This window comes from Fusarium musae, chromosome 1 (genome assembly GCF_019915245.1).
Source record: "Fusarium musae strain F31 chromosome 1, whole genome shotgun sequence".
In the NCBI taxonomy this organism is placed as follows: Eukaryota; Fungi; Ascomycota; class Sordariomycetes; order Hypocreales; family Nectriaceae; genus Fusarium; species Fusarium musae.
The window spans coordinates 4,483,595-4,498,918 of NC_058387.1; the positions used below are offsets into that span (position 1 = coordinate 4,483,595).

At 50.4% G+C, this 15,324-nt stretch overlaps 7 protein-coding genes across 7 annotated transcripts; 3 read left to right on the top strand and 4 right to left on the bottom strand.

The window, feature by feature from the left end:
- Positions 1–276: 276 nt before the first annotated feature.
- Positions 277–1,816, top strand: J7337_001348 (uncharacterized protein; the record flags this gene model as incomplete). Its single annotated transcript, XM_044819090.1, has 4 exons — positions 277–519; positions 571–1,094; positions 1,144–1,313; positions 1,365–1,816. 4 exons carry the CDS (start codon positions 277–279, stop codon positions 1,814–1,816), a joined length of 1,389 nt encoding a protein of 462 aa, XP_044686792.1.
- Positions 1,817–2,204: 388 nt separating this feature from the next.
- On the bottom strand, positions 2,205–4,156 carry J7337_001349 (uncharacterized protein; the record flags this gene model as incomplete). Its single annotated transcript, XM_044819091.1, has 2 exons — positions 2,205–3,570; positions 3,660–4,156. 2 exons carry the CDS (start codon positions 4,154–4,156, stop codon positions 2,205–2,207), a joined length of 1,863 nt encoding a protein of 620 aa, XP_044686793.1.
- A 534-nt stretch (positions 4,157–4,690) lies between these two features.
- On the top strand, positions 4,691–6,179 carry ARP4 (NuA4 histone acetyltransferase subunit; the record flags this gene model as incomplete). Its single annotated transcript, XM_044819092.1, has 2 exons — positions 4,691–4,745; positions 4,816–6,179. 2 exons carry the CDS (start codon positions 4,691–4,693, stop codon positions 6,177–6,179), a joined length of 1,419 nt encoding a protein of 472 aa, XP_044686794.1.
- A 192-nt stretch (positions 6,180–6,371) lies between these two features.
- Positions 6,372–7,331, bottom strand: J7337_001351 (uncharacterized protein; the record flags this gene model as incomplete). Its single annotated transcript, XM_044819093.1, has 1 exon — positions 6,372–7,331. One exon carries the CDS (start codon positions 7,329–7,331, stop codon positions 6,372–6,374), a length of 960 nt encoding a protein of 319 aa, XP_044686795.1.
- A 1,283-nt stretch (positions 7,332–8,614) lies between these two features.
- Positions 8,615–10,174, top strand: J7337_001352 (uncharacterized protein; the record flags this gene model as incomplete). The annotated part of the gene is made up of 2 exons (XM_044819094.1): positions 8,615–10,054; positions 10,106–10,174. 2 exons carry the CDS (start codon positions 8,615–8,617, stop codon positions 10,172–10,174), a joined length of 1,509 nt encoding a protein of 502 aa, XP_044686796.1.
- Positions 10,175–10,473: 299 nt separating this feature from the next.
- Positions 10,474–11,674, bottom strand: CYS9 (Thioredoxin reductase; the record flags this gene model as incomplete). Its single annotated transcript, XM_044819095.1, has 4 exons — positions 10,474–11,265; positions 11,318–11,436; positions 11,492–11,554; positions 11,656–11,674. The coding sequence occupies 4 exons, from the start codon at positions 11,672–11,674 to the stop codon at positions 10,474–10,476; spliced, it is 993 nt and encodes a 330-aa protein (XP_044686797.1).
- Positions 11,675–12,479: 805 nt separating this feature from the next.
- J7337_001354 (uncharacterized protein) lies at positions 12,480–15,078 on the bottom strand (the record flags this gene model as incomplete). The annotated part of the gene is made up of 3 exons (XM_044819096.1): positions 12,480–13,127; positions 13,182–14,956; positions 15,039–15,078. 3 exons carry the CDS (start codon positions 15,076–15,078, stop codon positions 12,480–12,482), a joined length of 2,463 nt encoding a protein of 820 aa, XP_044686798.1.
- Positions 15,079–15,324: the final 246 nt, after the last annotated feature.

Below are 15,324 nucleotides of genomic sequence, written 5' to 3' on the forward strand. Positions count from 1 at the left end.
CTCCCCATCCTTCGAGTTCCTCCTAGAGGTTGGTACTGAAACATATCAGTCGTGCATTTTCGGCATTTCTTGCTTTGTTAAACTATACACTCCTTTGTCTTTACTTCTAGTCACTCCTTAAAATCCGTTGGAATCTCTGTTGTCTTTTGAGTCCACTCTTTGAAGACATTCACCGAAACCCTCCTTGCAATTGTCGATATCGACGACCTCAGCGACTCGAGAATAAGTCTCAAATATCTATAGTCGCTCAGACTGAAGGGGTAGAGATTTGAAACCATGAAGGTCACTAATCTTTCCATTCTGGCTTACGTGGGCTTCGCCACGGCCCTTACACAGCAATGCTCTGGCAGCGCCGTCAACGAAGGCGGAAACTGGTTCTGCGGTGTTATTGATCAGATTCTCTATGAGGGATTCTCCAGCAGTGGAAGTTTCAAGGCTGTTACAAAGATGGGAGATGATGGATCTTGTGATCAGGAGCCCTTCTCCTACGACGGTGCTCTTGGACCTCTGAGTGAGGATGTAAGTTCACCGTCACTCAGCTATTTAACAGTATAAACTGACAAAACATAGCTGTCTGTCCACATTCGTGGCCCATTTAACCTCAAGGAGTTTGCAGTCTACAATCTCGGATCCAGCGAGAAGAAGCGTGACTCTGCTCCCTCTCCTCACCTCCACGGCCATCGCCATTTCCACGAACAGCATAAGAAGAAGCGTGGGGACTGGGTTACCGCCACCATCAACGGACAGGTCGTATCCTGGGAGAACACTTACAACGGAAGCCCGGCGACCCAGGCTGCTCCCGTTGGTATCCCTGCTGCCCCTACTGACGCTGTGAACGTCGTCGATGAGAAGAAGCCCTTGAAGCTAAAGGCTGACCCCTTGCCTGGACTGGACAAGATCAAGAGCAAGGTTGAAAATGTCAAGAGCAAGGTGGACCAGGTCAAGAGCAAGGCTACCTCAAAGGCAAAGGAGTACACTGCCACTCCTGGCGGACACTGGAAGCGTACTGCTTACTACAACGCTCAGCGACGTGTTGCTGATAATGTTATTTTCATGGGTAACTATGGCGGCGAGGGCTCTGGAGTTTTTGACAAGTGAGTTACTATGTATATCTCAACACACCTTGATACTTACTGAGTATAGCACCTGGGGCAACTCCCTCTCTTACCTTAACGCCAACGGAAACGGTGGCTCCTCTTCTCCCAAGATCCTGAAGGACGTCTTCATCCCTTCCAACAAAGAATTCTCCATCTTCAGCTCTGAGAAGTGTGACGAGAGCTGCGGTTACTCTCGTGTCCCTGATGTTGCCTACAGTATGCTACCTCCCCCTCAACCTAAACATAACACTCACTAACCCTTTACAGAGGGCTTCTCTGGCTCAAACAAGATCTTCCTCTTCAACTTCAAGATGCCCTTCGATGGCAACACCGGCTTCAACGGCGACATGCCCGCCCTCTGGGCTCTCAACGGCCGCATCCCCCGAACTGGCCAATATAGCGGATGCAGCTGCTGGAAGACAGGCTGTGGTGAGGTCGACATCTACGAGGTCCTCGCTACTGGCGATGATAAGTGCAAGAGCACATTCCATTTGACAAACGGCGCCGGCAGCTCTGATTACTTCAAGCGCCCTGCCGACAAGTACATCAAGGTTGCTGTTGTGTTCTGTGAGCGTACGTCGAGCGTCGCCATCAAGCAGTTGGATGATAGCTTTGACTTTGGATCATCTTTGAGCGATGAGACAGTGAGGGACTGGATTAAGACCATGTCTACCCCTAAGAAGGGAAGCAGCCTGTTTCAGCTGTCCATTTCTGTGTAGGGGTGAGACCTGAGTTGAATCTGTTCGCTGTTGATTTGATTTGATTATTGGATACCTCTTCTTTTGTACATATATATTAAGATACCAGTTGAGAATTGCTCCATAACTGGTCCGCCAGAAACCCGCTTGTGTTGTTATCTTATCATTCTTTGCATAGTCTAGATACTGTTGGACCAAGCCAAAAGCTCAGGGAACCCCTTGATATAGCAAGGTCTTCCTATGGTATATGACTGACTAACAGATACTCGGCATGGACGCGATATATCATCTATTGTTCTATGCAGCTTTCTAGGCTATAGCCATCGTTACAATATTATACAGTTCCATCATTCATACATCATCGCGATGAATTAAAGTCTACTGATATTACAAACTCTCTGGCGCTGGTTTATGAGCTTTTGGAACCCGACTGCTTGTCTTGCTCGAGCCCCTTATCTTCCTCGGAACTTGTCTTGCTTTCCTCTGCTGATGAAAGCCCAACAACATTTCTTATGGTACCAAAGCTTAGACAGTCACTGATGCGGTTGGCACCAGAAAACAGCATAACCATACGCTCAACACCACATCCCCAGCCGCCAGTAGGAGGTAGGCCATAGTCGAGAGCCTTAATATAGCTTTGATCGAGGGGAGCAGCGTCGCCGTCCTCGTCCTCAAAAGGCTCATCCAGAGCTTCTTCGACAGCTGCTTCGCCTTCAGGCATCTCATTATGTTCAATGGCAATGCTACCGTCGTCCTTGTTGACGAGGTTTCGGTGGTCGAGTAGCTTACGCTTCTGCTCTTCGGGGTCGTTTTCCTCTTCGTACATGTTTGCCAACTCACGACCACCAATGAAGAGTTCTGCACGGGCGGATACTAACTGATAAGTCCGTGGGCAAAGGAAGCTCTTCGCAAGAGGTGACATGCAGGCGGGATGGTTCATGATTAGGATAGGCTCGATGAATGACATGGGTTCCAGGTAAACGGCAGCCAGACGATCCAGCAGCTTGGCCAGCGAGGCAGGCACATCACCTGGCACCTTGATACCAGCAATCTTTAGGATAGCCAGGAGTTCGGGTAGAGCATCTGGAGATGAGAGCTTGGGCAGACGAAGCCCAAGGGCTTCTTGAAGTGCGGGAACGAATTCGACCCTTTTGAAAGGTCGCACGAACTGTTTCATATCGATGGAAGGCAGAGATGTGAGTTGGGTAGAGATGAGGTCCTGGGAGTGTTGGGCAAGACTGCAGAGTATCTCTTCGGTCTGGTTGATCAAGTCCTCCAGGTTACTGTAGGCGCTGTAGAACTCGCACATAGTAAACTCAGGGTTGTGTGTCGCGTCAACACCCTCGTTACGGAACGAAGGTCCAATCTCAAAGACCTTGTCAACGCCTCCAATAACGAGGCGCTTGAGCCATAATTCTGGGGCGATGCGTAAGGCGAGATCTCTATCCTTGAACTCCGTGGCTCTCGTGACAAAGGGGCGGGCCACCGCACCGCCAGCGTTTTCAGCAAGAATCGGTGTCTGGAACTCGAGGAATTTTCTTGAGTGAAAGTAATCACGCATGTGCTTGGTGATCTCGGCGCGCAGTCGGAGGACATCAATTGCTTGTCGGTTCACCAACATATCAACATGACGTTCTTGCATTCTGGTCTTGGGATCGGTGAGTTTCTCTGGAATCTGCTCCATGGTAGGAGACAGAAGTTCAGGCAAAGTCTTGGCCTCCAAGGTGAGTTCGCCGGCTTTAGTACGAACCGGAACACCAACGACAGCTGCCAGGCTGTAAGCATCTAGGATATAACAGGATAAACATTAGGGATCCTACATATGTGGTCGCCCACTTCTATTAAATTTCTCAACATTGCGAACTTCAAACCCCTTGCCTCCTCTTCTACCATGCACTTTGACCGGTTGAGCATAACCTGTAGACGCTCAAATTCATTCACGATGTCGAGAAAGACAAGATTCTTTCCGACGACGCGCTTGGATCGAACTCGGCCACAAACGCTGACATACTTGGAATCATCAAGGACATCTCGAAAAGCTTCATGAAAATCGGGTACCGTCTTGCGCTCTGCATGGTGGATGAGGCGAGGGTGTGTCTCTTGGAATAGAGGATCCTCGCTCTCTTTCTCCGCCCAGAGCTCAATTCGGCGCTGTTGCTTGAAAGACGAGTATCCGTCCAGGCCATCTTGGTTTCTAGCAGCCGAAGTAGCTAGGGACCTTCCAGATGCAACGCTTTGTGAGCCCCGTAATGTCCTTGAGTAATTGGCACAGCCGAGCGCATGTGAACAACGAGTACTTGTGGTTTGGGAGATCGACTGCATCAAAGGCCGACTGGCCCGTCGCAAGCATTGTGCAGGCATCATGGCTTCTGTCACTGTGTTAGCAATGCTTCAATAACTCATTGGTGAGACATCAAAAGAAATGCGTTGCGCCAGAATCAGAAAATTGGCAGTTTAAATCAACCACAGCAAGCCGTGTCAATCGCAGCGGTTCTGAAGCGAGTATGCGAATTCATCATTTAGGCAAAGGAAAGAGAGATACTTGAGAGGAATTTCCGTACTTACAATCATGATGGTAACATGGAACTCTCGCTCCATGTATAAAGAAAAAAGAGAAGCGATTTGAAGCCGATCTGCGAAATTTTAAAGAGAGCCGGTTCGCCGAAAATAATCCGGCTACCTTTGGTGGAGTCATCCATGGCCGCCACATCGTAGCCTCGACAATGTGTGGCGTAGGTTTCCCTTACCAACCACTCAAGGCTGAAATTTGTTCCAACGCGAACATCAATCGCTCAGGCCGGCGCAACTCCACCAATTCCGCGATACTTTTGCGCCGGATCATTCAATCCACCTCACCATCTCTAAATAGCGAATACCATCCATAAGCCATCAATCATGGCCCAACAGCCCCTTCCCACGTCTATGCAGCCCACTGACATCTATGGAGGAGGTACGCGCAGCTCTAGCTCCCCATGTCGCGTCAGCCCGCCAAAGATCTCCACTAACATATGTTTATATAGATGAGGTTTCTGCCCTCGTTCTTGATCCTGGATACTGCTATACTCGAGCTGGATTTGCCGGCGAAGATGTTCCTAAATCCATCCTCCCATCGTTTTACGGCCACACAACCGGCGACAGCCCTAAAGACATGTTTGGTGATGAATGCCTCATCCCTCGCCCCGACTTCGAAGTCCGCAACTACATGAATAAGGATAGTGTGGTGGAGGATTGGGATGTCGCTGCTCGAATTTGGGAAAACATGCTTGTTAAGCGCTTGCAACCCGAACGACAAACACCTCCCTCGAAGAACGGTCTAAACGACGACCCCAAGGCAGAAGGCCAGGATGGAGAGGGCGATGTGGCCATGGACGACGCCGATGCTGCCGAATCTGCCGAGAAGCCGTTGGGCGAGAATCCCCTCTTGATTACAGAGGCTCCCTGGAATACACCCAAGGCTCGTGAGAAGGCTATTGAGATCATCATGGAGAACTGGGGGTGCCCTGCCTTCTGGCTGAGTCGCACTCCGGTGTTGGCGGCATTCGCCGCTGGCAAAGCTACCTCACTAGTTATTGACGTGGGCGGTGCCAACACCTCGGTCACAGCTATTCACGACGGCATGGTGCTGAAGCGATCTATCCAGAAGTCTCCTGTTGGTGGCATCTGGCTCTCTTCGCAGATCCGAAATCTTTTTGAAGCTTCAGAGCCCAAGGTCGAGCTGACACCCACCTTCATGATCGAGAACAAGACACCTGTCGACGCCCTGGCACCTCCTTCAGTCCGACTACGACACTTCCCCTTCCAGATTAACGATTCATTCCGCGCATATGAGGAAGAGCGTGTGTTGACGGAATTCAAGGAGTCAGTAGTAGAAATCTGGCGAGGCCCCGGTCGTTACAGTGTTTCCGGCAATGAGGATTATGTTAAGACGCAACCCGGCCGGGTGTTCGAGATGCCAGACGGTTATAACCAGATGTGGCGCGAGCAGCGGTTCAGAGTGACAGAGGGCATGTTTGACGAGACCGTCGGATACAATGGCTCCGACTCTGAGCAACTCACCAAAGCGCAAACCATCCCCGAGCTTATCCGCTCTGCTTTGAACGCGGTTGACGTCGATCTTCGAGGCAACCTCCTGGCTAACGTCGTCGTAACTGGCAGCACCAGTCTGATCAACGGATTCAACGACCGCCTGAACAACGAGTTGATGGCAATGTATCCTGGGCTCAAGATCAAGATTCATGCGGCAGGCCTCACGAGTGAGCGACGCTTCGGTGCCTGGATCGGCGGTAGCATTCTCGCTAGTTTGGGCACTTTCCACCAGATGTGGATTTCGCGAAAGGAGTACGAGGAGAATGGACCTAATGTTGTTGAGAAGCGATGCAAGTAAAAGGCCATGCTCTAGGTGCTTTGGCTTCTGGCGTAACGGAGTTGGGGGAAGATGTACTTACAATCTGAAATCAGAAGGGCCTGGTAAGGCAAAAGTTCATTCTAGATAGGACAAAGCCGTGCAATCAACTGCTGTAGTGAATTGTTTGTCGAAAAGAGTAAATGTCGATTTCTTATGTACTGTACACTATATTTATTTGCTCTCTTCTTTTGCCTCAAGCTCCCTCTCGGCTCGCCGTTTCTGAGCCCATGTTCCAATTTCTGCCCATATACGTTCTTTTTCAGCTGGCGATAACGTAGCAGCAAGACCACTTGTGCTGCTCGACACAAACACTTTAGATCCGTCCCATTCGCCCTCGATCACACCCATGTTCTCAGAATCGTCCTGCCAGCCATACTTGAAGGCCTTTCCAACAGGTTTGCCATGTCTTACGCGCCAAATACTCTCCCAGATACTCTTACCCACTACACATACAGACTCGGGACGGTATTTGCGACACTTTTCGTGAAGAATTTCAACCCCCTCATCCATCTCCTGCCTGCTAAGCTCAGAACCATTGCGACTGGGTCGGGCGACAATGTTGGTAAATCCCATGGAGTACAGTTCAGGGAGTTGACGATCTTCGGTTGGAGTACAGAGACGCGGTGTGAGGCCACTTGAGTAGAGGAGTTTCCAAAACAGGTTTGAAGGATGAGCATATGCATGGCCTGTTCGTGCTGTCTGTATACCAGGGTTTAGACCGATGAAGAGAACGAGAAGATTCGAGCCGATGGCATCTGGCAGGCCATTGAGATGTGCGTATGTTGAGGGAGGCGCATATCCAGAGGCCTGACGTGCTCTCTTTTTCCTTGGTCTAATTTCTTTCTCTATATCTTCTGCATCTCGCTCTTTGGTCCGCTTCGTTTTGGCGGCTGAAGCGGATGAGGTCGAGGTCGAAGTGATGGAAATTGTGGATCTCGGGGATCTTCGTATAGGGGAAGTTTGGCTACTTGAAGGTTCGTTTGATTTGAACATGAAGTCACTCATCTGAAGACGTCCCTTGAAGGTTGCTGGTTGAGGAGGCGAGCTTGCGTTTTCCTGCTCCTCTTTGGCATCATCGTCGCCTACAGGATCCAGAAAGGTGATCTCTTGAACAGCTTTGCTTCTCGTCATTGTGACTAGGTAGTCTCCAAGTTTAAGCGGGAAAATGGGACAATCTAGCGGTTTCGCCAGTCGGGGAATAGTGAGACGGTTCAAATAATTCTAATTAGATGACAGATATGTATTCAAATACTTCTTGGAGATCAATACATCATATTTGTGAATATGTTAACTTGATACCTTAACTTTAGGCAACGGTTCTACAACACAATGTAGTAGAATGACGTGAAGACTGGTCTGGCTCATTCGCCACAGGCAGCCAGATCTGAAGGTCTCTGAGGTAGGTAGGCAGGGTACGGATTTTTATCGGTAGGTACCTCCTGGCCCAGAGTGCTATTCTCAGCACCTAAGCTGCAATGTCAGCCGCCACAGCCACATAAAACAGCCCTGTCAGTTCGTACCTGAGCTCTAGGCGTCAATGTCAGGGTGGGTTTATGGAACATTAGAAGACAGACAAGTTGACGATTACGAACACTGCAGGTCCCTGATGAGAATCTATATCATTTTGCCTTTCCGTAAACATCGCAGATCCCGTCGTAGTTCCGACAAATACGACATCAGCCATTACAATCGTTGTCAGGCTGTTCTTTGAGTTTCCAGATCTTGAATGGTATAAATTCTGACTGTACAAATCGCTGAGCTTACGTACGCATCAATTATCATAGAATCCAATAGGGGGTCGCAGGGTAACAGCATGGGCGCTATAGCGCTCTCAGCAAATCCACTCGCCGCTGCATCAGCACCAACTTGCAAGCATGAGGCAGGATCGAGGGGGTGCCTCAGTCGCCGGTTCCCCCGCTCTAATTGGCGGACCAAGCTCAATTGGACCTTGCGGCTTGCGTACCAACGGAGTAGGCGGGGCAGCTGAGGGGCATCAGCGTTGCTCGACGTTAGGTGGTTGGCGTTGGCGGCGTGGGAGGAGCTTCAAGCATCCATGGATTGTACCTTACCTCACTTACGGTGAGGTAAACGGTGTTAGAAGTACCTAAGGTAAGAGGCGTCTTCTTTGCTAGGGAAGTTAAGGTAAGACCAAAGACGTCAGGGACAACGGGAGAAGTAAAGGAAAGCTGCGGGCTGCTGCGTAAGGGTCTTTCCGAGATCAACATCCTCCAATTCGTATTTAGATCTCAACTCTTCCCACCCCATAGTTCCTAGCTCATTCTTCCTTTCTTTTCTCTCTTCTTCAATTCCAGCCTCTAAATATTCCGTCTTTGTGAAGTTTCTAGACATTCGGCTTCAAACTTCTGATCGCTCTCACCGCAACTCTCCCAGACCTCACATATACTTCCATCACAATGGAGGCCATCAAGCAAGCTCTTCACCTTGGCAAGGCCAATGATGCCCCTGCTGAGCCTAGCCCCGAGGCTCTCAACGAGCTCAAGGAGAAGTACACAAAAGCCGGCCAAGAGCAAGTCTTCACCTTCTACGACTCCCTCTCATCGGCCGAGCGAGGAACTCTGTACCAGCAGCTTTCTGGCTTCGACCCCGCCCATATCAACGAGATCACACACCGCGCCTTGAACCCTCCTAAGACCAGCGATGAGCCCGATCGCCTCGAGCCTCTCCCCGAATCTGCTACCGCTAGCATTCTCGACTCCAGTGCCGATGATATCTCCAAGTGGTACGACTCTGGTCTTGACCTCATCTCCAAGGGTCAGGTCGCCGTCGTCCTCATGGCTGGCGGTCAGGGCACTCGCCTTGGTAGCTCTGCCCCCAAGGGCTGCTACGACATTGGTCTTCCCTCCCACAAATCTCTCTTCCAACTTCAGGGTGAGAGAATTGTCAAGATCCAGGAGCTCGCCGCCAAGAAATCTGCTGGCTCCAACGCCGTGGTTCCCTGGTATGTCATGACCAGTGGTCCTACCCGTGGCCCTACCGAAAAGTTCTTCCAGGAAAACAACTACTTTGGCCTGAGCCAGGACAACGTCAAGATCTTCGAGCAGGGTGTTATGCCCTGCATCTCCAACGATGGCAAGATCCTTCTCGAGACCAAGGGCAAGGTTGCTGTTGCTCCTGATGGAAACGGTGGCCTCTACAACGCTCTTGTCGTCTCCGGTGTTGTTGATGATATGCGAAAGCGCGGTATTCAGCACATCCACGCCTACTGCGTAGACAACTGCCTTGTGAGGGTCGCTGACCCCATCTTCATTGGTTTCTCTGCCGCCCTTAACGTCGACATTGCCACCAAGGTTGTCCGTAAGCGTAACGCTACTGAGTCCGTCGGTCTGATTCTCTCCAAGAACGGCAAGCCAGATGTTGTCGAGTACTCCGAGATCGACAAGGCCACTGCCGAGGAGCTTGACCCTAAGCAGTCTGATCTCCTTCGATTCCGTGCTGCCAACATTGTCAACCACTACTACTCTTTCAGCTTCCTCGATTCCATTCCTCAGTGGGCTCACAAGCTCCCCCACCACATCGCCCGCAAGAAGATCCCCTCTGCTGATCTTGAGAGTGGCGAGACCGTCAAGCCCGAAAAGCCCAATGGCATCAAGCTGGAGCAGTTCGTCTTCGATGTCTTCCCCTTCCTGACCCTGGACAAGTTTGCCTCACTCGAGGTCAAGCGTGAGGATGAGTTCTCTCCCCTCAAGAACGCTCCCGGCACTGGCGAGGATGACCCCGATACCAGCAAGGCTGATATCATGACCCAGGGCAAGCGCTGGGTTGAGGCTGCTGGTGCCATTGTCGTTGGTGACAAAGCCGAGATTGGTGTTGAGGTGTCCCCCCTCATCAGCTACGTAAGTAAATCTCATGATATTCATGAAGCAAATGATGCTAACGTTTCTCAGGGTGGTGAGGGTCTGGAGAAACTCAAGGGTACGGAGATTACGCCCCCTACTCTCCTGTGGCGAGAGTAAGAAGAAAGTAAATGATACCATTACCAGCCAGGACGACATAACGATGCTGTGGTCTTAGGTTTGGCAACTAAAAGTTGTTTGAAAGATCTTGTGTAGTTTATGAAATACATTGACCACAAGCAGTAATAAAGATTAAAGAGACCTCGGCTTGGAACTTTCTGTATATCATGCAAACGTGAAGTGGATTAAATTGAAAGTCTTGACTGCTCCTTCTCTTTATGTAGATATCTATATCCCGTCTAAAATGGCGCAGGTCTATATGTTTTATGATTTTTAGGTGTCTATGTCTATTTCTTTTTTTAGTTGGGGTTGGGTCGGTCGTCTGCTCGCTGGTCATCCTCATGGTCGGCGAGGAACTTTTCGGCCTCGAGAGCAGCCATGCATCCAGTACCGGCACTGGTAATGGCCTGTCGGTATCGCTTGTCCTGGACGTCACCAGCGGCAAAGACACCCTCGACGTTGGTGTGCGTAGTGCCAGGGACAGTCTTGATGTAGCCATCCTCGTCCATGTCAACCTGGCCCTTGACAAGGGTAGTGGCGGGGTCGTGACCGATGGCGTAGAAGAGACCATTGGCCTCGTGGACCTCCTCCTCTCCGGTTTTGTTGTTCTTGACAACGAGATGGCTCATGAGACCATCCTCACCACCTCGGATCTCGGTCGCGCCGCTGTTGAACTTGACTGTGACCTTGGGGTGGTTGAGGAGACGGTTGGCCATGGTTCGGCTGGCACGGAGGACATCGCGGCGGACGAGGACAGTAACGTGGCTTGCATACTTGGTGAGGAAAGTAGCCTCCTCGGCGGCAGAATCACCACCGCCGATAACGAAGAGGGGCTTGTTGCGGAAGATGGGGACGGCTCCGTCACAGACAGCGCAGGCCGAGACACCATTCTGCCAGTACTTGTCCTCACCAGGGAGGTTGAGACGGCGAGCCGAGGCGCCGGTGGCGATGATAACGGAGTCGGCGGTGTGTGTCTCCTCGGGGGAGAACTCGGTGCTGTACTTGAAGGGTCGAGAGGAGAGATCGAGTGTGGTGACGGTGTCGGTGACAATTTCTGTGCCGAAGCGCTCGGACTGGGCTCTCATGTTGTCCTAGATGTTGTGTTAGTTACTCAGAGTTACCGAGGAAGAAGCAAAAGATTACCATCAACTCTCCGCCCATGATACCCTTGGGGAAACCGGGGAAGTTCTCAACCTCGGTGGTAGTGGTCAATTGGCCACCAGCAGCAATACCATTGGCCATGAAGCCCTCATAGAGAACGGCTATGCGATGTCAGTTCATCTTCGAGAATATCCACGAGAAGAAAGTAAATCTCACGCTTCAATTCAGCTCGTGCCAGGTAGACAGCAGCTGTGTGGGCAGCAGGCCCTGAACCGATAACTAATTGATTCTCGTCAGACTTGTAGGTTTTGGAGGAGGGGTTCCATGATGGAGGGGCAATAAGCACGAGGGCATGGATACGGACGTGGACAAGCACATACTGACAACCTTGCTATGCATCTTTCTAACACCAAAATCTACAGCCGGTTTTCTCGTAGTTTTATGAAAAGTGGTCGCCGCTGCCGCAATCGAAAGGCCAGCGCTGGAACGGAGAGTAGCGCGTTTAAACGTGGAGGAGAACAGTTTGGCGGTGTTGGAAGGGGGGGATTGTAGGTGAGATAAGAAAAGGTGGGCTGTCGCGATTCTTTTAAATACGGTAGGATCAAAGGCGAAAAACGCCACTAGCAGAGTATACCTATGGACTGAGTCGCTACAGAGGTACGGTTAAGGGGCGGTTGAAAAAAGTAGAGCGGTTTCGGCGGATGAACCCTGAGAGAATAGCTTGGAAGGCGTAGAGAAACGTGGTGAATGTGGGGATTGATGCAATGCAAATGAGGACAGGAGATGGAATCAATTTTGACAATGGAGATGCAGAGGGAGGATATGATTGGACAGAATGATTTATAAGCCGGCTAGTGGAGATGCCATTCAGTGAGGCGCTCAGGACGGGGGGCTTAGAAGGCAGAGAAGGGGATGGATGAATGACATGATTTAACTTTTCCAGTGGTTAGCCGTCTGTTTTGCCTTTATCAATCTTTAGATCTAACGGGCCATGACTAATCCATCTATTACCGAATGTGGCAAGGATTTCGGATGTTTGCGAGATGAGGTGCCGACGGAGCTTTAATTGATTCCTCATGATAACCGGGGATAAGGCTCCAAACAATCAACCCTAGTAGACCGTTCATAGCTCGTAACTCGGTATCCGGCTCATCATATGGCACAATTAGTTAATTTAACTTAGATATCATCTGTAATCTACGCTCTATCGTCCCTCCTCAGCACCAACGCTGCCGTCTCGCTTTCCAAACCTCGCTCCAAACGATCCAATATCTCTCTTGAAGAACTTGCCAAAGTTTCGCAAGTTCTCATTTATTGTGGCCTTCTCGAGTCCTGTCTGTGCTGCAGTGCTCGTGCTACTCTGGCTGATATCTCTCGCCGCACTTAGAAGCTTCTCACCTAGTGATCCTGCTTCAAACCGCGGGCTAACAGCCGCTGCAACGGATGGGTTCATCACTCCAAGCGGGACTGTGTTACCCAGGCTTGGGGTTGTCATGAGAGGAGTGAGCAAGGGCGAGCTGGCTACCAATTTATCGTTGGGAGTGCTGTCGCGGTGAATGCCAAAGAGCTCTATCAGATGAGCATGGTCCGCTTTCCGAACACCCTTGAGATCGAGGATCTTCTTGAAGTTTGTATCTGACCGATCCGCAATATGAATCAAATACGCTTGTACCAACCCTTCCGGCGGTGACGGCCGAACTTGAAGTGTCTTAAGCAATGGATCAAGTCTGTTCATGCAATGCTGAACTCTGCGCACAAAACTGGAAGGGGGTGTCTCATGCCCAGAGAACGATGCATGATGCATAGGCAACTTCTCAAGGGCTTTGGTCAGAACATATTTGTCAAGTAGCATCTACAAATCCACTTGTTAGCATACAGCATGACTCGAACTGCTCAGATAACACACCTGCTCGGCCCCAACTTCGGATATCGGTCGGCATTGAATAATGCTCGTAATGTACCCTGTGGCCAAATGCTCCACCAAGTTATCACAGAAGGCTCTGGCGTACTGTTGCTTCGAGATAAGAGCCAATATCTCCGCGGCTTTTCCATCAGCATGTCTTACCAGCTCTCCCACATATGAACTTTGGTCGCCAACGCTCTCCATTGTGCTCCAATTGGTATTCTTCATCTCCCGCCAGACGCCTTCGCAGTCAAGCTCGACCGCGCGAACGAGTGCCAGAACAGAAGCACTCGCTACACCAAGAAAGGCATCCGATTGTGAGGACAAGTCGACTTTAGAAACGAACTCACTGTCAATGCGTTTCTTAATGCTTTCCTCCAGCTGATTAGTGTTGATGTGCCAGAAGTCCGCTGTATTCAATACAAGCACAACATCCTGTAATGGAGGCCCTTTAGGTCCACCAGACTGTAATATGTGCAGCAAGACCTGCTGAGCATATTCATCGAGATACTTGGCCAATATCTTTGCCAAATCAAGAAGGCGCTCACTCGTAGAAAGCTTCGCGCATTGTGACAGCGTGAGTTTGTAAAAGTGAAATAACTCAATGGCCGAGGCAATAACGGCTTGTGGTGAGAACTCGTCATCAGGCGGTATGAGCGGTTGGCTGCGGTACTTGGGTATCATGACTGCCAATTGCTTATCTTGCGACTCAACCCACAAACTCAAGTATGGTTCGAATGCGACTGAGATCAATCCGTGGAAACTATGCGCCTTTTCCTCAACAGAGCTGAGCGTATCAATGCTGGCTCTTGATGAAGTGGCGAACCGCTTCTCAAGGCTCTGCTCAAAGTCGAGTGTCTCTTGAAGGCAACTCAACAATAGATTGACATCGATCTTGTTGCCGTCTGTCCGTCGCATGCTTCGCTCCAGAATGCCCTTGAAATCGTCTCGAGTGCCATCGCAGAAAGCTGCTGCCAATGTCTCATTAGCTCTCCAGTGTGGAGGAAAGATCATAGCATGTTCGTCATCGTGAGTCTTCATCATTCGTTTGAACCAGGCATATCGCCGCCCAATGTTGTCCAGACTTCCAGCTTCGTCGTTGCCGCGAAACACTTGTCTGTATTCTCGAAGCTCTGTATTGACGTACCAATTCATGAGCCGAGCCTTAGCAGATTCTCCGAGGGCATCCATGACTAGGCATGCTTCAACGAGTGTGCCCCTTCGCGCGCCGACCTCTCCTTTAGCAAATGCCATCTCAAAGTCTTCACAGACCTGTTCAAGGAGTTCTCTTTGCAGCTCGGCCACACCTCTGCTCAGCGTCGCGATCTGTTCGATACTGCGATAACTGTTGAAGTGTTTCATGAGCTGCAGAACAGCCTGTAAGAGCCCTGCGCACTCCTTATACTGGCGCGTCTTGGCCAAGCCCCTGAGCTGCTCATAAGCCGTTGTCAGCATCTGCAGCCTCTTGAGGGCCGTCATGCTCAGCGTGAGGTTCTTCTTCGTTCCATCAAGTCTCTTTATGTCGGCCGTCATCGACGTGATGTTCTGTTCGGTCTCGATCGCTCTCGAGCGCACTGTCTCGATCTTTCGAAATAGCTGTGCTAGCTCAGCTTGCGCCGACTGCATGCGCTCGAGGCTCGAGTCGGATCCATAAGCCTGGTTCGTCTCGAGGGTGGCTATTTCGTTCGAAAGCGCATTTTGGTGGCTCTGTAATGATTTGGATACTTCGCTTATAGACGATATGGTGGATGGGTGCGAGAAGAGAAGATTGAGGTGTTCTATAGCATCGTAGTCGGCTGTCCAGAAACGTTGGGTTTAGTCGCAAAGGGATAGTGGCCTTCAGGTTCAACATCTACTTACCAGCATCAAGAGCTGAAGCCTCTGGGTAAGACCCATTCATTATGGATGAGGTTCGGTCGTTCAGAATCTATGATATTCCAACATCAAACAGAATCCGCTGTTCGATGTGAGCATGAGGAAGCTCCTTGCACGTGTTGAGAGCCATGATGGCTAAAAGCGGGCCACCCCTGGATAGCTACCTAGGTAAGCTGCCACGATGTATTGTGGCTGAACTTGCTCCGATTCTACAACTTCAACACTATCATTATAGCCTAGAAATCACGAAATGATGATCGGATAACAAGGC